General features: G+C 46.4%; 1 protein-coding gene across 13 annotated transcripts in view; it reads left to right on the top strand.

Moving 5' to 3' along the window:
- The window catches only part of Ten-a (Teneurin-a transmembrane protein), a 782,863-nt gene that overhangs the window by 436,773 nt on the left and 321,687 nt on the right, over window positions 1-24,403 (top strand). The window contains exon 1 of one of the 13 annotated variants that reach the window (XM_076447172.1): window positions 9,673-10,215. The exons of 11 other annotated variants lie outside the window; for them this stretch is intronic. In XM_076447172.1, the coding sequence (XP_076303287.1) occupies window positions 10,128-10,215 (88 nt within the window). In that variant the 5' untranslated portion in view covers window positions 9,673-10,127. Of the gene's footprint in view, window positions 1-9,672; window positions 10,216-24,403 lie in introns of those variants that run through there. One more of the 13 variants, XM_076447173.1, reaches the window with a different exon arrangement.

Raw genomic sequence — 24,403 nt, 5'->3', positions numbered from 1 at the left:
ATTCAGCCACGGAGTCTAAGCCGCAGAGTTCGCGAGACACGTAAAAGTCGTGCTTCGATGTTTAACGTGCGATTACGCGGGCTAATAAAGTTTAATCTCCCGGAAGGGGGGTGCGTCTCCTTTTCTCCTTTTTTTCTTGTTATTGGTCCCCGATATCAGGGCCAAGAGTATCAATTGAGCAATCGAACGTCGGACGAGGTCCCCGCGAGCGCGATCGCCGCAGAAAAGGAGTTAATACTAGGAGAAAGCCGATGGAAGGCGAACGCTATATAGCTTTAGTAATACGGCAAATAGTCTCTTTGTCGAGCAAAGAAAGATATCGATTCCCGGGCTCGAACGGCGAGAGAGAACCGCCGCGCGTCCCGTTTCTGAAAGGGTTTAACAGATAACGAGCAAATCGAGCAGCGATACCGGGACTCGTCGCACAGAAAGGAGGGAACACATACGATCGCAGTTTATGACTCGTGATTTATAAACATCGACGTCGGAGGAAAAGCAGAGCCCGACGTTCCTCCAGATACGTCGTCGCCCCGGAATAATCCACTGGGAATAAAACGAGATCGAAATAATCGGGATTTCTCTGCTGCGCGGCATGTTTCCGCTCGATGCTGCTCGTCGGGTCTAACTGTCGCCTGAATTCGACCTAACATCCTTTTGCTACAAAGATTCGTACGATGCTATTGAAGTTCTTCGACGCGTAAACGGTTGTCTACCTATGGCTACCATTCTTTCAACAGGTAATAATTCACGGCGAATTTCTAGTTTTAATTCATAGTTACGGATTCATTTCAGTAATTATTTAATTTCTTAGGGAAAGAATGGACCTTCCGCAATTCAGGCAGATAAAGATCCTAATTAGTCCTTAGCTGAACCATTCGACAAAATTCACCGCCTCGCAGATCTAAAAATCAAGCGGTACCACAATAACCGAGAAGGGTTCGCAGGGAAACAAATTCCACAGGCAGGTACGGTTTATCGAACCGAGCCAGGTGTTCCGCGTATAGGTATGTCGCGGGGACGGGGGGTTGTAACCGGGGGTTGGCGTTTCACCGATCGTTGGAAAAAATTCCGCGACCGCCGGTGCGCCAATTACGTGGCCGCGGCTAATGCGCGGGTCCAGGAGGCCGTCGACCTGGCGACGTACGCGGAATCATACGATCGAGAGCTGAATAACAACTAATTCGATTTGCGGCTCGGTCGGACGAATTAGGCGTGAAAGGGGCAGCGGTTTTCGGGCGCGTGTCGCGAGCCCCGATGTAGAGAGGCCTGTGTACACCCGGTGGGGTTTATCGTACGCGTTTTGACGTCCGGCTGATGACTGGGCTCCAATGGCGAACGACGAGAAACGTGAAGGGGGGGGGGGGGGGGTGGCACCATGGTCCAAGACCGCAAATTCATTTCGAGCATGTTGTGCCGCCGCGTTTCATCGTACCCGGGACGTTTTTCGACCGGCAAGTCTGTTTTTCCTAGTATCACACCCTACCCTCCGGCCAGGCCGAGGAATTCGCTTTTCATAATCGGCCTGCGGCGTTTTCTGCGCCTGGCACGCTAATGAGCGCTATTGGCAGCCCATCTAATTCATCTGCGCCCGTGGACGGGCTGTCGCTACCGTTGCTGCTCGTTGCTCGATCGATTATCCGGCTTAACCGCCGCGTAATGGCCACGCTGCTGGCTCGCGTTACGCCACCGACGACCGTTTTCATCCGGAAGGGAACCGTTTCCACTGACGCACACCGCTCTCCGCCCTGTTCTTTCCCTTGCGCACACCGTCATCGCACCGAAATTATTGGAGCGAACGACACTGATCCATCGGCCTGAAACCCGCCGCGCGCCGTTGTACGACCGAACACGCCGAAAACGCCGTCCCTGAAAGGCATACCCGCGTTTCCGGTTGATACCGTGACTCTTTCTGTCAACGCGGTTTCGCACACGGATTTGCGAGCGCTATTGTTCTGCGAGATCGATCGGATGCCGATCCAATGGCGGATTCTTGGGGTTTCGAGAGGAAACTTCGTATGGATGTGGTTGAAGAGAATGGTGTTACTATATTAATTCTTATACTATACTATATCTATATTATACTACAAGAATTAATAATCTTTTCAATTGAAGCTACGGTAAGCGGAGAGGAGAAACAGAAACAACCATCTCCCACGACTCACTTTGTAAACCCACCAATGTTCTCATCAACGGAGGTGTTTCGACTGATACCTAGCGCGTGACTTCCTCGACGACGGAGGGTTCCGTTTTTAATTTTCTCCGTCATCTTTCGATCGCGAGCAACGTTCGCCTCAAAGCCGATGAAAGAAGGCTCTGCGAACCAGAAATTAAATAGAGAAAACATTGAGAGACCGGCGAACCATTTCCACGGGACACTCGACCGCCATTGTTACGATCTCCCGTTTCAAAGAGGAATAACGTTGTCCCACAATAAAACGAGCGCAAACGGAATGCGAGAATTAACTCGTAAACTGTGATTTAACATTTAATGGAAGAGCTCGCGAAAAATTCGCGATTCCACGCAATTTTATTACCGAGTCAAACATTTTGGAAATTTAATTGGCGAAGGTTAAACGAGTGCCTTTCAAAGCGTTTTATTTCATCGTGCTGGAGATCCAATTGGAAAATTAATGTCAACTTTTGCCTAAACAAATCTTGCTTATTGCTAGACTGCGGATCTTTATGCATTTATAGGAAAATTGAGTATATACACTTCAAAATTGTTGGAAAATTTGAAAAATTAAATATGCAAATATATGATTTCTCCTCTATGAAAATCATTAAAGACAGAATTAACATTCAATTTAGTTTCTATTTCGCATAAAGGTCCGCAGTCTACTTATTACGTTCGAATTACGATGGCATAGTTTTATTACAAATTAACAATAGCTTACAATGGTGTACTATCGAAATAATCTGTGTATTTAAATACAGAAAAAGAAATCTCTTTTCCACGTTTAAAACGCTGTGCTTCGCAATCGCGTTGAGAGTGTAACACGTACAATGCAAATGTCGTTTCCTCCACTGTCAACAATTCACCTATTTTTTCCGGCGGGAAATTATTGAGTCGTTGCTGCCGAAAAGGAATTCTATGTCACGCAGTAACAAATCGTTTTTATAGAGATTTCGTCGTGGCGTTCGCACGAGTGCTCGAGCTTTTGCCTTTGCGTCGCTTCCGATGACAAGGACCGTTCGATAGCGTCATGAATTCAGCGTGCAACTCGTGTGCACCTCGATCGTGGATATTTTAACGGGAACCACATTGTTGCAGCGTTCCCCGCGACAGCAACGATAGAACTCTCACACATCTTCGAATCTTCGGAAATTTATATTTCGGGACTGACAACGTGTCGAATTACAAGCCGCCCCATTAAAAGTTCACACAACAGTATTTTTACAAATTTACGGCTGAACGCGGACGCGGATTTGCTAGATTTAACTTCGCCAAACAAACCTCTCAATTATCGGTGCGTAACATTTTCCGGAAACCCTCGGCCGTGATCGCATTGTTTATCGAAAATTAAATTTCAATTTTTAACTGGGCATGCGGTTTCGCGAATTAAACGTCAAATCGGGGAGAGATCTGGATTGGCGAATACTTTTCGCAGAGTTAATTTTTGTATCATGTGAGCACATTGTTAAGTTTCAATACTTTCCTGAAACACACTTAATATTCTGCAAAGCAAATATTGTTCTCTGTTTGGCTAATTGATAAACCATTTAAAATTTAAAATAGAAAATAATTTTAGTTAAGTCAATGACTAAAGCAAGTTTATTATTCACTTATATTTCGAGTGTATGTGTACGCTTCACATCATCATAATCACACCAAAATATCGGGAGTATGTGAACTTCGACATTTCACACAATTCTACTCTTTTATCGACATAATGAAACCGAAAACAAATTTGACTTGACATCTTCTCTCTTCAAACCTCCCTCCAAAAATACGAATCCCAGCATTCGCTCAAACCTCTGACCATTGTTCCAAATTCTAGCAACTGCGATCGCAATCTCTGGGTCACGGGGCTCTTGATCAAAGAAATCCTTCACACATTGCTCGTCACCTACATTTTACCCTCTTTCCTCGGGATCTTACATTCGTCGTCGCTTCTATATCAAACCCGGCGCGATCCCGCGGAAGTATTGTTCCCGAATCTTGGCCCGGTTTTGGCAACAAAGCGAGTTTCACCTGACACGGTTCCCCACATCATTAAACAACGGTTCGCTGAACTATTCGACGCTTGCATATTCATCGATGCAGGTACCGGAGGTATCAAAGCAAGTCAGACAAACAGGGAAGGGAAAACAACCCCAGGGAAAGAGAGCAGGTAGGGGAGCGTTTTGCTTGAAAGTGGAGATAGGAGGAGCCGTGTAACGACCACGATGTATCCGTGTCGCATCGACGTATCGCGGAGCCGTTTTCATATGACTCAGAGTCTGAAGAGGCGCAGAGACTCTTGGTTGTTCGACAAGACCCTTGCATCCTCTCCCGTTCATTCTTGTTTCCTGGGGTTCTCTCTCGTTCTAGCTTGGCTCTCTGTCGCGGTTCTCCTCGTTCCATCTCGGTTCCTCAGGTTCTCAGTCGCTCACAATCGCATTTTCCGAGTGGCGCGCTTGGAAAAGCCGCCCCCGTATTTGCAAGATCCACGATGCTCGGCTACCGGGCCGGGCCCTATACTCGACCGTCGGCTATAATTGAAGAATATTGCCCCGCAAGGCTCACAAATGGAACACGACTCTAATTTCATTATCCGAGACGGAAGCGTGCTCTCCGCCCGTTGCCACAGAGGAATACCGTAGCGACGACGACGACGACGACGCGCGCCGACCCGGCTCGGCCCGACTCGACTACGAGCGTACCCGTATTGCTATTAGAGTACAGGGCCGAAGACTCGGTTGCGGGGGCGGACGAAAGTGAAATAAAAAGAGGAGAAACGCGACGGGAAAATACGGTGCTGATGCGGATGTATTACGCGAGCTGGAGCAGTTCGAAAGGAAATGGGCTTAAACCGGTGTGGAAAAGACTCCTGCGCGCAGCCCCGCTCTCTCGACGACTATAACGAGTCGGTTTTCAAACCCTATTACCTTCTAACGATTGTTCGGATTAGAGTAACCCTGCTCGATTGATGAGGAATTTAGGGAAACGAGCTGGGATGAGAAAAGAGAGGAGCGTGAGATCTGGCGGTCTGCGCTGTGCATTAATGCAGTTTAAAATAGGGTGACCTGTCTAGTGAATTTTATTCATAGCTCAACGTGTGTTCAGAATTAGTATAATGTCTCAACTTCGTCTGCTCAGCTTCTTTCATATTCATCATATTTTTATAAATATTTCCGATTACACAACTTCTGGGGGGATTGAATTAAATAAATAAATTCGATAAAAAAACTAATTACTCGAGGTCAGCTCGAAAAGATTCATTTTCATTTGATCTTTCAACTATTCGAGTGTGTATGACCGTCGAAGAAGCGAACGACTCATCGCGAAATACAAACAGCGCTGCCACACAATTACCAGAAAATCATGTGCAGTGCATTGATACCGTTCGCAAAGTGCCACGAATTCGGTCGCATTTACAGTATAATCTCGTCAATCGATTCTCACATTGTCCCGAGCGCCGGGTTATCTAACGCTGATCCGCAGGAGGGGTAGGGGGGTACGCTATCTGCGGGAAATATTTCACCAATGCTCGCCGCATAACATTAATGGGATTTTTGCATTACTGACCCGTTTAGATTCGATCGGGGAAGCGTTATCAGGCCGTTCGTTATCGAGCAGCAAATTATTCTACGCGACTGCAGCGGTGGAGGGGATGGTTCTTGTTGGATGCGTGTAACGCATTCCTTATTTTAAAATTCGCGCGACCGACCGACGAACCTCGATACTGTCCTCGTGTATTTATGGACCGATAAAAACCGGATAATTTCGGCCGGCCGCCGTCTATTACGTTATAAATTGTTGTCCGCGGCTGGCATCGACGCCCGAAATTAATTACGCGCCGCTATCACTTTTACGCACCGCGATAACCGCCGAATCGCGGAAACAATGATGCCTCCCTGCGCTGTGTTCGATACTGCGGCGAGACAGGAGCACACTGCGAACGGTTCTGCATGAAATACACATTTCGTTAGTATGCCTGCTTGTGCCTTTCAAGTATTATAACCAGACTGCGGATATTTATGCATTTTCCCGTTTTTATATTATTTTCTAAGAAGTGACCGCAACAGTGATAAAAAAATGTTCGTGATTGAAGGAGTGAAGACAACTAGAAGTAACATACAATAACTACGTTAACATAAAATATACCTACCCAAAAATTTTACTGTACATTCTTGAACAAATTTATAGGTATTGATTAAATGCTTCGATAATCTCGGTGCACGGTAGTGCATCAGCCAAGTTCTCGCACTACCTCCTTTTACACGAAACAACTTAGCCGTTTCTTAGAGGCTTATAACTAGTGTTCCTTCTCGAGAAATTTTATAATTGGTTATTTCTCATTTCTCTGTAAATTATTTTTAAACCAATGGGCATAAAAAGTGTTAGGTAGCGGCCAAGTTTGAATAATTTAGCCCTCCGTGTAACTCTTTAAAAATTAAATAGCGTTCTTTTAAACGAATTTTTACAAATGCTTTTTTCTGTATTGCAAGAGGTATTTCTAAGCTAACGAACTTGGCCGTATTTTGTTTGATCTCACAACTTTTTACGGCCATAGGAACTTGGCTCCTGTTTCCACGATGTTTTTGTTGGGATTACTTTTACACTAACATAACATAAAGCGGCTCCGCCTAGAAAACGTCAATCCACCATAATTTTTTCCTGCGTTTCCATTGCACCCGTTGCCACGAACCATTTCCCATAAACATCGTTACAAGACATCCCCCATCGTCGCCTGGTCAACAGGGTTCAGCGGCTGGTTGATTGCTGGCCATCATGCCGGTGGGTCCGGGATGAATCGAGTCTAATCAGTAGCGAAGACGGCGGCGCTTTAATTACGATCGCGATTGCGATTGCGATTTCAATAACAATTTCCGCTCTGGCCTGGCACACGCACAGAATCGAGAGAGAGAGAGAGATAGAGACAGAGAGAAAGGGAACCAGAGAGGGTAGAGAGGTGTCGGCAGATTTTATTGTGGAAGTTAGCGAACAGTTCGCGTCGGTCCGCGGCGGGCCGGAAACGCGGCCGCTTTGGATATCGCGCGTGGCTCGGCCACGAAATTCGCGGGGAATCTCTCGCGTTAAATTCGCACGGCGGCGTGGCAATCAGTCGCCATTCTCCCGTTGTTGCGTCGCAGTTACGTGCCACGCTTACGTACGTTATTACGCGAGTATGTGGCCGGCGCGAGCCGGACCTTTCCTCCGGTCGCGCGCGTCTGTTTCAGTGCTGCGTGCACACGTACACAGACGAGCGAGTGAAACTCGCTTAATTAAGCCTCCACCTTTGCTGGCCGATGGCTCCACGGCTTATTCCAAGCTGTCATTAAACGCCCTTTCGTGTTCCTTCCTCCGCGGTCGCGACCTTCCACGTTCTTCTTTTCAACGATTTTATTCAACGGATCACGCTAATGAGAGCGATTCCAGAGACGGCACCCGAGCTAACTGTATTTACACTCTGACCAGCCACAGTTCGATTGTGTCGTTAATGCGATTTTTCTCGGTTAGGTTGACGCGCTCGGCCTTTCAAAGGACCCACGGAAAGAACCGCGGTTGTAAAGCTCCGTTACACAGGCTGATTAAACTTGCTCATAAAGTTCTGTGAAATTCGTCGGGACTTGTTTAACCCAGTTTCATGGTGTAGCCGGTCCGTGGACCCTTCCAGCTGACGTGCTTTTTTTCGGCGACAACCTTTTCGCATCTACAGCCGTAATTACGTTGCGCGCCAGCTGCCGCAGCTTTTATTTCCGGTACCGAGACCTTAGAGCTCCACGAAACGCGATGACGATAGTCGCTGACCGATGCTCTGCCCCGCGGAAATTAAAGTTAAGGCTGTGTTTCGAATACTGAATTCGGGATGTCTTTGATTATTTTACATTGGGCAGTTCGGAAATCATCCTTCACCATTTTTATTGTGGATTGCAATTACATTTATAAATACGAAGCATATACTACGATCAAAATTGTGTGTGAAGTCTCAGTAAATGCGCCAGAATTAATTACCACTTATCTTAATATTCAACCGAACTGAATGGACATCTTCCATCGACCGTGGAAGGAAAATAGTCCTTCGCGGATGAAGGCGTCCTCGATGGAACAAGGACCTCCTGAACTGGGTCGTGCTGGGAACGATCCGCCCTTCGACGTGTACGAAGGGTTTTCATCGGAAGACTCGCGCGGGTGTATAAGGGACGGGTGCATCCCATTGAAAGCCGTTCTGGTTTCGAAATTTTTCAACGCGACGAACAGCCGGTTGCGCTCGACATTCTCTCGGCGGGTTTTAAAGGAGAGCCCATTTCGCCGGGAAAAAGCGCGGCCACGCTCGGCGGGATCTCGAGAAATTACGAGCGACAAGCTGGGGCCGGACGATCTTTGATGCAGAAGTTCGCGGCGGCGGCGGCGGCATTCGAAGCGTCCTCTATAGCCTAATTATTCGTGCTGAAAGAGTCCGGCCCGTGTATTCCCATTTACGGGATTCCGCGCGGCAGATATCCGACGTCGCTCTTTTAAACGCGAAATAAATCGTCCTCTCCCTTCTCCGCCCTCGCCAACCCCTTTTCCACCCCCAACGTTCCTCAGAGTGCTCGAGGACGCGTGCATTCCGCTTAAAATTCTGTCCCCGTGTGGCTCTCTCAACAGGTTCGTACGCGGCCGACGACGCGCCCTATGCACCCGAAATGAAATTGATCACATTCTATTCGGGCACGGTTCAACGGCGCGCGTCCTGTTTCACAACCTGGCCGGATCTATGAATAAAAAATAAATGCGGCACGCTGATCGAGCTAGGAAATGAGAAACGGCTGTGCGGGGATGAGTAATGGGGGCGGGGAGGATCAGTCTGAATTGTCGGGGGTTAATTTGGGGCACCGGTGCCGGATTAGGGTTGGTCGAGTGGTTCGGAAGCGTGGGAGAATTTCGATTCCTGCGTGGTCGTCATTGTTTCCATATTTTGGTATTGATTTTCCGGAGCCCCAGGTGATGCTGACTGTTCCTAGCTTTTCCATTTTATCGTTTCGCTCTAAGCGATATAATTATTTATAAAACATTAGAAACGAAAGACAGCAGACATTCAATTCTCACGCACATTCACACGCATTCACACATCTTCACACACATTCACACTCAGAGATGCCGCTGTTTCGATTCTCGATTCTCCATTTCTCGATATTCCCACACTTCTATTCATTTATTTTACAAAAATCCTTTTATACATTGTCTAGTAACCCAATCTTTCGAACCTCTCAAAAAGAACTACAACCATTTTATTCAATGTTTAAAAAGTTACACTGTGCTTCAGGGAGACTATACAGACTTTCTTGACCCACTATAGCGCTCCGGGAGTTTGCACCCTCGGCGGCAAGGCAAATCGAGCGCGCGTAATTTCTAAATACCGTTTATTAAATTCCTGGCGCGATCTTCTTAAATGAAACTCTCCTCTCCGGCCCGTGTCGCATTATCCTGAGAGGGGGGTGTCCTGAAACAGGGGTTGAGGGGTCCGGATCGGGGTATCGAAGCCGGGGAACAATGGATCGGGACCACCTGCAGCAAGGGGCCAGGACAAAGTCTCCTTCGACGCATACTTATTCATTTCCAGACCGGTGAGCATCAAAGCGTAACGCAGGACGACAACCTGTAATCTCGTGGATATTACCAGGTGCGCTGTCCGCGTCGCTCCCTATCAACATCACAGACGATTCAACGAGTAATGCCGCATAACGTCGACGCGTAGCTTGTCGCGACGCTGCTTTCATCGCGATCGCCTGCAAATCCGTCGCTCATACTTAATGCACCGTCCCCACCGCCCCCACAAACTCGTACGCTGGCCTGTGATCGAATATGTAGCTGCGATCTTGACAGTCAGGCCAGAGATACTCGTCACGGAAGTGGCAAACGATGTTCCCGTACAAGTGCTCCAATAAAACGAACCTCGGCCGACAAATTGGTTAAACGTGTCGCTCGTTGCACCTGTCTAATGTCATCTAACCGGCGCGCACCTTGGCTATTTTATCAGTGTCTGTGTCACTGTGGTAATTGCTGCGTTTTATGCATCTGCGACTCAAGTGAGTACCTGAAATACAGGAGAAGGTAGCCTAACCTGTCAAAGGTGCTTGAAATCAGTGAACTCCTGTCATTAGAACTTACAGTTTTGGCATTTTCCTCAAATCTATAGGATTATACCAAAGAAAGTCGAAAATATTCTGAATATCTTGAAAATATTCTCGAAAATGGTCCCCCAAATATTTTCACTGACTATCACTGATGATTGTGTAAATTAATGTGGTAATATCTGGTGAGACAGCCCGGGAAATAGAGCTCACTATTTCTCCTCCAATGCTACAATTTCTTCACTGATCTGAAGGCTTTGTTGACGCTACAACGCAGGATCAAAATTCTGGACAGATTCGAAGCACAATGCTTAAACTGCCTATTGTTTGAAACGATGCGCCCCTGCACCCTAGCTATCACTCGACTTTTCCGATGCCGTGCACCTTGCACGTTTCGAAAACCGACGCGGGATCGGGGCTCTATTAGTCATTTAGGATAGCGGTGGTAGGCATATGGCCAGAATAGAGAAAGCCGATTGGTCGAGGAACGCAGAGCGTAATTGCAGCCAGCCCCGTGTAGGATCCGCACAGACATCGGGCCCTCTTAATGGGCACGTTGTTGCGTGCGGTGGAACAGGCTCGGTAATCGCGCGTTGTTAGAGCGAATTAGAGCTTCTCTCGTGTGTAAAAAAAGGAATTGGGGGAACCCCCGATTGGCCGGAGTACAATAGCAGAGTTTCTGGGGTACGTTCAACTGTTTCACACGTTCCTATCGAAATAATACTGTTCTCTTTCCACCGAATTGAACCGGCGACAAAGTAGCTTCATTATACCACTCCTCGATCTTATTTGCGAATGCGGACTGGTCAGACAAATTTATAACTGGAGTGAGACAAGTTTATCCTTTAACTTTCTTTTCAATGAAAAATGAATTATATAGGGTAATGTTCCTCAAGTCGTGCCCCATGATTTGCATTTAAAAATGCTATTTATCAAAACTACATATGTATTTATCGTTTACATCGTCGTAAATAATGTCCTATGAGAAGACGCAATAAATAATCATCAAAAACGCACGTTGCGAAATAATGTACGCTGTTAATTGTTCCTCCAATGAACAATCAACCAAGCTTCTATCAAAGGTTGAATTTATTATTTGTCACAGGCGTGGGGGAACACAGATATACTCAGAACCCGAGGCAGCATAATTACCACATTTCACCATTTTCGAAATTCAATACGGGAAGTTAAGTCAATAAAGCATACTTTTAGTTTACGATCCGGACTCTCGTTTCTCGAAGAGCGTAGCCGAATGGCGTCCGCCGCTCGCAGCAAAGGTAACAAAAATACGGGGCCAACATCGCGAAGCAAAACTCGAAATCCGATTTTCCGTAAAATTCTCCATCCCCCGGTATCGCCTCGCTTTCCGTTTCGAAGCGCGAACCAGAGTTTCCTGGGCCGTTCCGCCCGGAGAGTTTGTTCCACTAACGAACAATATATTACGGTATAAAATAGTTCGAAGCATAGAAGGGAACAAATTCTGTGAAAACAGAACTCCGAAACGAACCCACACCCCCCTCTCCACTCCACTCCGTAAACCATAGACCTGCATCGAAAATGTAACTCGCCTGTCGGAGGAAACAAAAATGGACGCGCGCTCGCGGAATCCGCGGATCGCTGCGGAGCTTTATTGACCTTTTCATACGATTTCTGCAAATACCGGACCAAGAGCCGATGGACTTTGCACGCGCTGCGTGGAGCGTGTGTATTGCGTTTCCACAAATAACAATTACAGCAATTGCAGCATTATATTTATGCAAAGTAAAAATTTCGTACTTCCTTTTAGAGTTTTAATGGGAAGTCATATCAAAATCAAAGTAACTGGATGTAGCTCTAATGGTTTTCGAGGATTAAATAAAAAATGTAATATTTTGGTCCACCTCCTGCAGGTTTGACTAAAAAAAAAAACAGAAAAACTAAACTGCAGTTGCAGCCCCAATATTTTTCAACAATGATGTTCCATACATTCGAGTTGTTCGGATAACTAAATACTAGAAGAAATATGATATTTTTTAAACGTCGAGGTGTAGCGACGTTTTAAGGTTTGACTCGAAACAGAGCTAAATTAACTGACGGTATCCCCGATATTTTTCCTCGGTGTAGCTCCGTGGGTCTTCCGCCGTTTACTCCGGACAATGATGGAGGTGTGGGGGTGGAAACGGGGGAGGAGCGGTGTTATCGACAGAGGGGACGTAACGTGGCTTGTACGGAGCGCGAATTCGCTCAAAGAACCGTGTCCGCTTACGGGCCGCTTTATTCGCCAACTGCGTCAAACAGGATTCTTTTGAAGAAGGGACGATCGTATTTCGTACAATAAATGTTCTCCGTTTTCACAGCGGGGCTCTGTCGAAGGAATCCCGCCGCGCCGGAAGGTGCAGCCGCGTCCCATTATAGTCGCGCGATCACCCTATCGGAGGAATCTTCGCGAGAGATATGAACGAAAGGCGGCCGACGACGTAATAAGAGATGAATTTTTCAGAGCTACGCCATCCGTCCTTTCTAATTTCTGGCGTACGTCGCAACCTCCTCTCTGTCGTAAATCGATCTGTAGACATAATATTAGCTGCCGGAACAGAATCATTCCAATTTTCTAAGGCTATTAGGCCACCGTTTGAACGATTCATTCTGTCAGCAAAAGTGAATAAACTCGTTAATTCGTCAATAAAAAATTTTTACTGTTATCATTGTCATTGAAACAGAATTTATGAAATTGTACGTTGTGCAATATTCCGAAAAATATAGTCTCACGTAAAAATAAAATCTTCCCGAATTTCTGTAGAATACAGCAAAATCCCAAGAATAACGTAAGAAAACTCGACGTCACGAAATGTAGTCGCGACGTCAGAAAGTACATTTTTTAAAGCCCGAACGGGCGCGTTCAACGGCGTTGACCCAACCCACCGCATTCATGCTCGACGGGAAAAAAACATTTCTCTTGATCCGACAGTTAATCACGTCGCTATAAAACTGCTGATCAAGACACGGGGCGATCAAAGAACCGTCCGGATCAGCATGAGCGATGACTCCCGCGGCTCCCTCGCATTTGTCGTCTCTCCTCCACCCTTATATTGTACATCGTCGAAAAATATCAAGCCACCCCGTTCCCGGTAGCTGTGCTGGACGGGGCTGGGATCTCGTAGGATACTTCCTCAAGGGATGACATTCAGACCGTGTTGCCTTGACTCGTCCCAAGCCGTCTTTCCGACATTTTGATGAGGTGGGATTTGGCCAGGAGCCAGTGCAAATGCCATTCTGTCTCTCTCTCTCTCTTCCTCCGGCCTCCGTTTTCTTCTTTTCCTGTTCTTCCGCTGCCATCCGCCCCCGTTCAGAGACGACCCGCCACCCTCGCCACTCAGATTCTCGTTATCGCTAAGCTACAGTTTGTTCTGATTCGCATAATACAAAATAGAATCCACCGGTGGAGATAAATTGCTGCAGCGCGCGGCGAGACTTTGTTGATCGAGTGCCTGAAAGGGGCACGATTGTCGACTAGCCTTGCAACTTTCGCGCCGAAACGTGTGCTGTTCCTCGATCAAACTTCCAATGAGGATTCCAATAGGTTTCAAATCGTACCAGTGCTTAAGTCGTACCACTTGAATTTTGAACGAACTACGGCGACAACAGCACATACAACGGCAACCAAATATACATCTGAGTCAACCAAGTTGCTTTACGTATTATTGTCTGCCATAAACCAGCCTCATTATAAGTCCTGTCATCAACTAAGTTTATTTCAATTTTCTTATAATTTTCTGCATATGTTTGGTAGTTAATCTTGCAAGTAAATTATTGATAAAATTATGTTCCTTTTATGAATTTTATTCACTTAAGTTATGTTTACTTTTTAAATTTAACTTGTGCCGTGTCTTAAGTCGTACCCACATGAGATTCCTAAGTCGTACTACCTCGTCAGTCGAAATAACGTCAACGCAGAATAAAGAAAACAAAAAATGCGGCAAATAAAAGAAACGCAGTAATTAGTAAAAAGGAATTGTGGCATTACAAATTAAAAAGAAGAAAAGCGATTGGTTTTGTTTTATTTGTGGAGAAGATCGGGAGGAAAACATGATTCAATGCTTGAAATGCAAATCATGGGTGCACGATGTATGCGGTGGAGTTGACAAAAGAACAAAAAGTTGATTGCTTAATTGAATTCTTAGGTACGACTTAGGAAACCGGTTCCTTTGGTCGTACCGATGTAAGTTTTTAAAGATTTAGTTTATTTTACCTGAAGGCATATAGATTTTCTAATTTCGTTATAATAAATAACAAGAATATTAACACAAGTTTTGAATAACACATTTAATTTCTATTTATTTGATAAATCCTAAGTTTTATACGGTATTTTTGTTAAGAGGTACGACTTGATCAACCTTACTCTAATCCGAGACGGATGCTAGCTTGCCTGTGTCGCATGAACAACACTTTCACATTCACAATCACATTTTTTGAATGTCGAAGGTTTTCGGAGGTACGAGGTGTGGTTAAGATCTGTTATCGGTCCATTCAAGATTTCTTCATAGAAGATATTTCATAGATTCGACTGTGGATTTGGAAGATCCAGCCCTTCGCCAACAACGTCACCACAGTCTCCACACCCGAACCATTTCACAACCAGTCCGCAACACTGTCAAAAACGGTTCCCAACGAAATTGAAACGTCTCGCGCCTGATCCGCGCGCGGACACGCGGTGGCAAAAACATATTTGACGGTCGAGCACACGCGTCCCAACCGCATTAAAATTGCATTATACCGCCGCGCCGGCTGCGAATGCGTGTACACGCGAGGCGGCCATTGATTACGGGGTTTTAATAAATTTCACCGGGATTATTATGAAGCCAGAGCCCGGCCGCTGTGAAAACACGTGACCCGCCAGTGTGTTTGCGAAGCGTGGCGATGATGGCGGCTCCGGTTTATTGCTCGATCGTGTCCTGGCGCCGCAGGATACTCCTCCGTGGTGGAGTGTCCTGATGGAGTTGTAGCGAGACCCATGCAGGACAAATCGAGCCGACACGTGTCCCAACGCCGATGCTAATGCCCGCTGAAAAATTATCTCGCGACGTGCGGTGCCCTAAGCGCCTAATAAAACCGTCGGGGTCGAAAGGATTCGGGGTTACGCGATCAGTCGCGTACATTTTATTTTATACGCGCCCCCTCGACGCTTTCTGCGGCTTCTAATGATTTTCCTAGATTATAGGAGCCCCGCCGCGCGACGTTATTTATGGGGTTAGGGGACCCCGACGCCGCGAGACTCGCATAAACGAATATTTTCTTGGGGTAGGTTTATCGGCGATCCGATTCAATCTCGGGATGAAGATGTCGGGGCGGACGCGAACGGAAACCGACGGCGAAATCATTCGCTTGTAGGCGAGTTTTTATGGGATTCCGGGGGCTGACAGATTGCCGGGTCTGTCGGTGTTTCGGTGACGTTGTGGTGTTGATGTTTGCGTTAAGGGGATTTTCTTGGAGATCTCTGTTGTGAAAAGTTTTCGACTACGAGCTGGATAATCATTAACAGTAGAGACAGTACACAAAAAATGTGTTCCACAAAATCGATTCTCCCCTTTCTCTTTTTCCAAGGGGTGATTTTCTGAACGGACAGGCGGCGCCCGTGAAAACCCATGGCCGAGATTCGAGCTCCTATGGGACACCGCGGATCGGGTTTCGGATTCTCCTAGGATTTAGATCATTATCCTACGATACGAGCCGGGAACACGTCGCTGCGAGTCGAGAGGGTTCGTCGGACAGGACAGCACTGTGTTCTTTGATGCCCACAAATCCGAACGCGAAACGATCAATGCCTAACAGGAACCGTCGTTGTTGAACCGTGCGTTGATGATGGGATGGATCGTGCGACCTATTCCGATCGGACGCTAGAGGATGGATTTTATGCCTTGGTAATTATCTGGAGGAAGGGGCGTTGGGGAGTTAGGGTGAGTTTTCCGGATTGATGCGATGCGTTCTGATGTTTTACGTCGTGTATAGTTGAAGAATCATAAAATTAAAACTCATTGAAGCCAGGGACGGGTTCCTTATTGTACATAATAAATTTATTGTCTTGTTACATCGAAGAGATATCTTCACGGTGCTTAGACGGACCACTCTGCACGGAATATGGGGCAAGAATGGGACAGAAGAGGGGATGCAGGGGATGGGATCGGGGTCACGTGGCGACCGATGCAGCGTTGCGGTGAAATTTATTGCACAACCGAGCGAGACCGATCGCCGATTGCACCTTCTCCCCGAAAAACTTGCGAGTTTTCCAACGTTATTGGCCCCCGACGAAAATACGTTCCCCGGCTGTTTCGTTGTTCCCCCTTCTCCCCTCTCACCCCACTGAAACTCTTTTATTGTGGTTCACGGGGTGGCGAAAGGGGCCGGCAAGGGCCGTACCTATTGCTGGCTCGATCGAAACGTGTTAGTTATGGGTTTCCTTAAATAAACATTGCCGATGCCGGTGCTTTACCGTCGACACGCCCGTGACTCGAACTCGATTCCATCCCACACCCAAAAGGAAAGTTCATGCGAAGGAATAAGGTTTCCCCGGTTCAACCTGCACGTTGTCGAACCCGGTTGCTTCAGTTGTTTGACTTTTGTTAGCGAGGGTGCACGGTGACTGGCATATATCGATCATCCGACGGAATTATTTAGAGGCCCGGCCCGATCCGATAGAAAAATGACTGACAGTGAGTGACGCGCGACCCACTGACACCATTTCCGCCCGCGGATTACTTTCGGAATTTAATATCGGCCATTAAGCCCGCGAATTTCGCGTGATTAACCGGCCGGTTGATGGCTTAGCGAAATTCGGCCACCGTCACATCGCGGGGACTTTCGAAATCGCTTGTGGCCTCCGCTGTAATCTATAATGTTTTGTGTTTTGTTATCGGTGCGCGCGGTTATTTGCCGGCGAAACTGTGGTATTGACATGGCTAATCGCAAATGACGAGATGTCCGAATTTTATCGATGTAGCGAACATTTTTATGCATATAACAACTTTAATGTTATGTGGTACGTTGTCACATGGAATTAAGGGAACAATGGATTTTTCTAAGAAAAATTGATGATGCTTTTCTCTTAATGTCAGGATTATTGCTCGAATTACATGCATAATATTTATGCGCGTGAACTGGATATGGAAATGAAAGCAGTCGGTTGGGAACAGCTCGGAAGAGTATGCGCAGGGCGAGGAAGAATTTCACATTTTAATTTATTTATTGCGTTATGCTCCAGTTTATGCTCACGAAGTAGCACTTCGTGATCATAAATCTTGGTCGCTTATATTCGAAATAAATGTACTGACTGAAGTTTCTGCGAGCAATGTACGCAAATAACGCGGTTTCACTACTGGCTGTGAGAACTGAATTTCGTTGCAATATCGAAACATTTGAACGAAGAGATAGCCAATTGAACTAAAATAATCCTTGAACGCCAACGAAAGGTGGAATCACAATTTATTATAAAATACAAGAAAGGTCAGAGACATAAACAGAAAAAAATTGCCATTTAGCTATGTACTAAGAATTCTTTGGTTCTTAAAGACCGTTATTGCTCCATCCCTCATTCGCAACCGAAGAAAGGGGGAGCCGTTTAATCCAGAGGCGCAATAAATAAACAGGCGTGCTGCCACGTCGTTAATGAAGATATACGTCTGCCATTCCCAGTGATTACAATATTTCTCGTTGAAACTGGCTGCTTGGTTCCCCCCGTATTCCCTTTTTAACATAGCAGGGCGCGAAACACACGGGGCTCCTCGGGTATTACCGTGTTTTTCCCCCGGAAGTAATGCCTCGAAGGCGATTGCACGCAACCGGAAACCAGGCGATTCTGAGTAGTTCTCATAAATGCCAAATGCACCGGGATCTCTCGCCCGCCTCGCCGCGGAAATCGTTACTGTCACTCCGCTGTCGGAAGAGTTATGGCTTTGTTGACGACGCCGGATGGGCCGAGCGGAACACCGAAGCAACCCTCCGCTTCCACCGGGGCTGTTTACAACGTTATCTTACCTTAATTAGATTGTCTGCAGGAGGGTCTCCGGACTTTCGCGTTTTAGTGCGAGGGGTCTTACCCGGTGCGTTACCCTGCCCTATCCGTCACACATAGTTCGAGAGCTGCTCCGAGGGTGGATACGAGGAAATCGGATCCATAAAGGCACCTTGCGCTTCCTGTTAACTCGTTAAAACACCGTCGGTATACTAATGGCCTGCTCAACTTGCTCCCGACTACTCTGACCAAGCATCCACCCTCAAACATCTTTTATTTCAACGTGCAACTTGAACAGTTTTAGATCTCGACTGTCGCACGTTAGTCCATCCGAAATTATGATTGCTTTTATTTCGTAAAAAATTATTTAAGACATCCTTTCTCCGTCAGTTCCTTGTTACAATAAAAATTTTTAAGTAATCGTGGTTTCAATAAAATTTAGAAAACATCCCCCCCTCATGCATCTCTAAATAAATAATATATTTATATGTTGTGTAGTAGCTCTTGACGATTAAAGAAAAAGACATCCCCTCCTCATGCATCTCTAAATAAATAATGCATTTATATGTTGTAGTATCTTGACGATATAAAAAGAAAGCTCAATCAGCCCCTAGAAATCTGTCGTACTATCTAAAGGTTGATAAAGGATTACAAATGGGTTCCTGGTCATTTCAGCGGAACGAGCATTGTTTATAGATGCAGTTCGAGTATGAGACTGTTTCTGGTGTGAGAGTTATCGCTTCGGAGCCATTAAATTCAGGCACAAATACCCTCAGTCTTCGAACGGAACGTGTTGCACGGCCGCGGATGCGTGAAATTCGGGCAGCGACGATGCGACGCCGAGCCTAATACAATGTAAAATATGGCGGTCGAACTCGTGTTCTAATTACGTTGCATCGCCCAGATGTCCCGCTCGAGGTCGCGCACGTCCGCCAAATGGGAAGTTAGTGAGCAATACTTACTAATCACGACTAATCAGAACGGTAACTCATGGAATTAATTGATATTCCGACGCGGCTGATTGAAACCGGTAGTTGAATGTCGGCCTCGTTAAATCTGACCGCTTCTGTTCTTAATATATTGCCGAACAACAAGCCACCGCAGATCCATCTTGCCTCGACTATACTCTTTGAGCCTTCTCTCGACCGATAACGATCTTTACGACCTCGATACGGTCCTACAACTTTCATCCGATCTACTTTTATTTCTTCAAAATGTTCCCGCAACTTTGGAAATGCGGGGAAAGTTGCCAACAACGTGCGGGACTCTTCGTTTTCGATAGGGCGATCATGTGTGGGTGGTTGGTGCAGAAACATGATCGAAAAAGATTATCGTATCCGGCTCGTAGTAGCAATTCATCGACTAAAATTTTATTCAGCCTCAGATTCTCCGTGCTTTGTTGTGAGGTACAAAATATTGTAAGACGCACAAGTGGCTCTTAATTACGCACGAAGAAAATTTTTTCAAAATCTTTTGCGTCGGGATTGTTCCAATTAAAACCCCTGAATAATCAAATTGATATCGACTGGCTGTCGATTAGAGTCAGCAGTAATTGACCGCTAAAAATGACCAGAGGTTTATCTCTTTCGCCGCTGTGTCGTGTTCCGTCTCCCGTCATTAGCGCGACCGAGTCTTTAAACATTCACGGCGTGACTCTTGAAACTCCGGAATTAAACACGGATTTATTTCCGCTATCACCGCTCGGCAGAGTTCGCGCTGGCAACGATAGAAATGATGGTAGTGACGGAGAGAGAGGGAGAGAGAGAGAGAGAGAGAGAACGTGCTCTCCAGTCACAAGTGTTACCCATCGTGCCCGGCTATTTCCTGTGCAGGCGTGCACACCTGTCCCGGGCTCGATCGACGCGCACGCATTCCCGCGAATATTCTTCGTCATTAGCGGAATTAAGGTCGTTACCGTGGAACGTCAAACCATCCCCTATCCTCGACCCGGATCGACAGGATAGCAGGACGAGCACCCGGTTTCGACTCACGTAATTCGTGTACCTTCTAATGCCGCCTCTATTCAGACCACCGTTGTCCGCGAACGATTGCATAGAGGTGCAAGCTGCCTACCGGTGCAGCGGCGTGTCGGTGTCTGTCTATCTATCCATCTATCCGTGTATTTCTGTGTGTCTCTCTCTCCCGCTGTGTGCGCGCATGTAAACGTGTGCACGTTCGATCGTGTGGCTGGCAGAAGCGCACAGCGCCGTGAAAACGAATGCGACGAACGCCGATGCAGATTCAAAGGGAGACAGAGGCTGCTGAATGCGCTTCTCTGCTGGCAGAGAAGGGACCAAGATAGGTTTACAGGGCACGTTGCCGGTCAAAAGAAAGATTTGGAGGACTGGCGCAGAGATTTTTGGGATGGTTCGAGACTGTCGCCACCGGTAATACCTTTGCGTCGGTGGAAGCTGTTCAAATGGGACTTAATCCCATTAATAAGTCGTCTCCTTGCCGATCTTTTCTCTGATTTTCAAAAGAGGATAGACAATCTTTACCAACCCACTCTTTTGATGCAGTTTAACTTATTAAATATGAACAGATTTAATAATGAAGGTAATATTTCGAATACAACAATTTTAGTGGGTTGGAAATAACACAACAGTGTCTTTAAACGCTTCGAACGTTTTCTCTGTGTTTGATTCACTGATTTTTATCAGAAATACATAAAATCCGCGATCGAGAGATTATAGATCCAAGAGATACAAGAATGGAATAATTCGCGACAGTGCCGAACATTTCTCGCGGGCCGCAAGGCGTTCGGCGCACCTCCGGCCATAAACTGGTTCTCAGAGGGCGACGCGACATCCAAAATTGTTTGCACACACAAAATCAATAGAGGAACAAGCGGCACACGGTCTGGCACACGGGGCGCTTCTTTCATCCACCGTTGGAGAAGCACTCGAACCGGTGTTCCCTCGCCTCGCACGGAAACCGTCCCGCAAAAGGCCACGTAGCCCCGTCGCCTTTGTGCAACGGAAGACCGAGGCTCGTCTCGCTTTTATTAGATCCCCAAGCGCGACTACCCACCTACGTGTACATGAATACGGAAGTTCGACGGCCGCCCGTTAGAGCCGCCCCATAAATCCTTGTAAACTTAATTCTTCCTTAATCCCCCCGAATTAAGGGGCATATGTCGCCGCGAAGCGAATCGTAAAAAATCCCCCGAAAATTCCCCCTCCCCATATGCGACTGCCTTCCTCTCCCCCTGTGCTACCCTGTCTTCTCTGTTCAACCACCTGTACCATACCTAGCTTTGCCTCGTCCTGACATAAAGCTACAATGCAGCACAGTGCTCCTGAAATTTCGCGGTTGGATCGTCCGAGGGTTAAAGAGTGAAGTAAATTCTTATTTGGGGGCATCATACCAAATTTCGGAATTTTTTTCAGAAAAACTGATGAACCTATTGCATGGGGGTTTTGCACCCATATTAATCGGTATTGACAGTATATATGTGATTTTTTTTCAAGTAATAATAATCAAAAATACCGAAGTTGTTTATTAATTAGTAGACTGCAGATGTTTATACATTTTCCAATTTTTGTAGACAAATTTTAAGAAAGTGGAATGAAATAAAATCCTATTTGTAATGGGAACAGCCTTTGTAGATCAAAAATAAATAAAAATTATACAAAATTCTATCGAATTTTCTATTCTAGCCTTTTTTGAAAATTTTCATAAGCCATAAATGCATGAAGATCCGCAGTCTATTAATTAGTATTACCGATTGTTTAATATTTCTCGGCTTCCAGCACGACACAAGAATTAGCAAAAATTGACGGATTTGAAAAATGTTGTTTCGTGGAAATTTCACAAAATGCAACATTCGAAAAGGTGTTCGAATGGCGTCGGCAGTCGGATTCGTGGATCGATATTATTTTCGGTAGCCGTCTCTGTCCCACATTCGCGGAACGATCGAATAAACTTCGGGTGCTGTGGAATTTCAGCCGGAGGCGTCAGCGTTTAAACGAGATCGCGTAACATTTACCTAGCGTTTCGCCTGTGCTGAGGAGGGCAAACTTTCGGGCGGGAGAGAGCGTGTTGGCGAGGATCTCCGCGGCTCTGCGAGGCCGCGCCGGAACTCTTTTATTTGAGTTCGAATTAGCCGCCTGGATGCGGTTTAAGAATGGATGGTGGAGAGTGGTTTGGCTGGGCCGGGACTGGCTTGCTGCCGTTTCCCCGTTCGTGCTTTGTTTAGAAATCGCGCACTTATAGCCCCGCGTTAGCGCTAACTTATTCCCCGCGTTAGCGTAATTGGATCAGCGAGAATTACGGAAACTCGCTTTCAGTTCGCCCCAAGGCGGCGAAGCGCGCCGAGGAACACGGATCGGTGCGTTTTCCACGACGCGACGGCCGCTCGCAGATCCAGACTTTTCGCGGGCCTGATTCGATTATTGGCCCCGCGATAAAACATCCTGGCCCTCAATACCTGCGGCCAGACATCTGCTTTACAAAACAGAACCCTCTTCCCCGGAAAAACCTCGCACGGATTTCTACCTTGCACCTCAGGATTTAATTCAGACCTAGAGAGAGAGCTTCTTCCGAACTTTTCGGATTAAAAATTGTTGTTACCGTAGGGCTACCAAAAGATTTTAGTCCGTGTTTTTCTTTAATTTCTTCCGCATCCTCCAATAGTGCAATGTCGCTGTGTAGGTTTATTTATCGGCGAAATGCTCCGTGAATCTCATCGATGGGAGGGCGAAGGCCAAGAGGCATCAGACGCGATCGGTTTCTGATGTCGGAAGTTCCTACCCCGCCTGCTAGACCCCGGTCGGTCCAATAGAAGATAAAGATTACATTTCCCGAGTTGCCAGAGCGGTATCCTTCGCTCGTGATGTAATATTTCTAAGTTGCTGAAATATATCGCAACAAACCGGCGGCGGCGGAGGCCGGGGCTATTCTATAAACCAGAGAGCCGGCCAGGATTGTCGGACGACGAGACGCGAGCGAACAGGATGAAAGAAAAAGGGGATAGAGGTATCGAGTCCAGGTCCCGGACGAGGCAGCCCCCGTTCCGCCTCTGTTCATATTGAGAAGCAAATTGAATCTGAACGGTGTCATGAAAGATGGATATCAGGTTGCACGTGCCTCCTACCGTCTCAAATATTGTCTACAAATTCGTTACTAACTTCAGTCCGGCCTCCGTACGTTCGCCAACGGACTTTATCAATCTCTTCGAACGTCGCGTCGCGTTGCCTCCGTATTCCAGACTACTTTTCAACTGCGTTTACGCTGGCGCTCGCTGCAATTTGACAATGCAGCCGTAAATGCTCTCGACGAGGTGCAAGAGTTGAAACGGTTCAAACTTATTGAATTGTGTATGCGATTTTCATACTTTACTTTTCGATACTTGTTTCATACATACCCCTTCCTTCCATAAATACTCCATCCTTCTCTAAATCCACTCCTGCTCTCCCTACAAGGTACCCTCTTCCCTTTCCTTACCTAGTTACACCCGTATGAGTTTTTGCATTGAATTAAAAATTGAAAAGTATAGGAAGGTGCGAATAATTTTTTCTCCAAATTGAAGAAACTAATTTGAGAACAGTTTACGATTTTTGAGGAGTCGCTCCCTTTAATCGAATCTTCCGAGGCAACGAGGATTCGATGGCGCGGATTATTTGTCGAGGATTTTTGATCCGGTGGGCATATTATGGTAATAACCGTGGACTCGATAATGATTTCGTTGCCCCGCTGTCGCCGGGAGATTTTTAATGAGCCCCGAGCTCATTAAACACGAGTACGTTTCACGACCGCGTGCCGCTATTCATACGCGGCGAACGAAACGGTGAAAATGACAATTAGCGTTGCGCTCGAAGTGGACAGTTCAAATAGAGTTTCGTGGACTGGTTATTAAAGCCCGGTTATCTTCAATTTTTTGACAGGCTGTTTTGTCTACTTCGATCCTACGTGTACAGGTTAATAAGAAATTTTGTCACCGCTGTAACAAAGCATATAAATCGAAGGTCTCGAAAGAAGATTACAAATTGTACGTTGATAAACTTGAACGGGATTGACTTTCCTATCGAAACGGCTTTTCAAAAAAAAAAATCAAGTTAAGAGGATTATAAGTGGGGGTTGGACGAGGGTTGAAGACCGTGTAACGTCAGGGTTATCTAATGGAAACTGGCAGGAGAAAATGCTTTGTATTAGGGATTA

This window comes from Lasioglossum baleicum, chromosome 2 (assembly GCF_051020765.1).
Source record: "Lasioglossum baleicum chromosome 2, iyLasBale1, whole genome shotgun sequence".
In the NCBI taxonomy this organism is placed as follows: domain Eukaryota; kingdom Metazoa; phylum Arthropoda; class Insecta; order Hymenoptera; family Halictidae; genus Lasioglossum; species Lasioglossum baleicum.
This window is presented reverse-complemented; position numbering and strand designations above follow the sequence as displayed.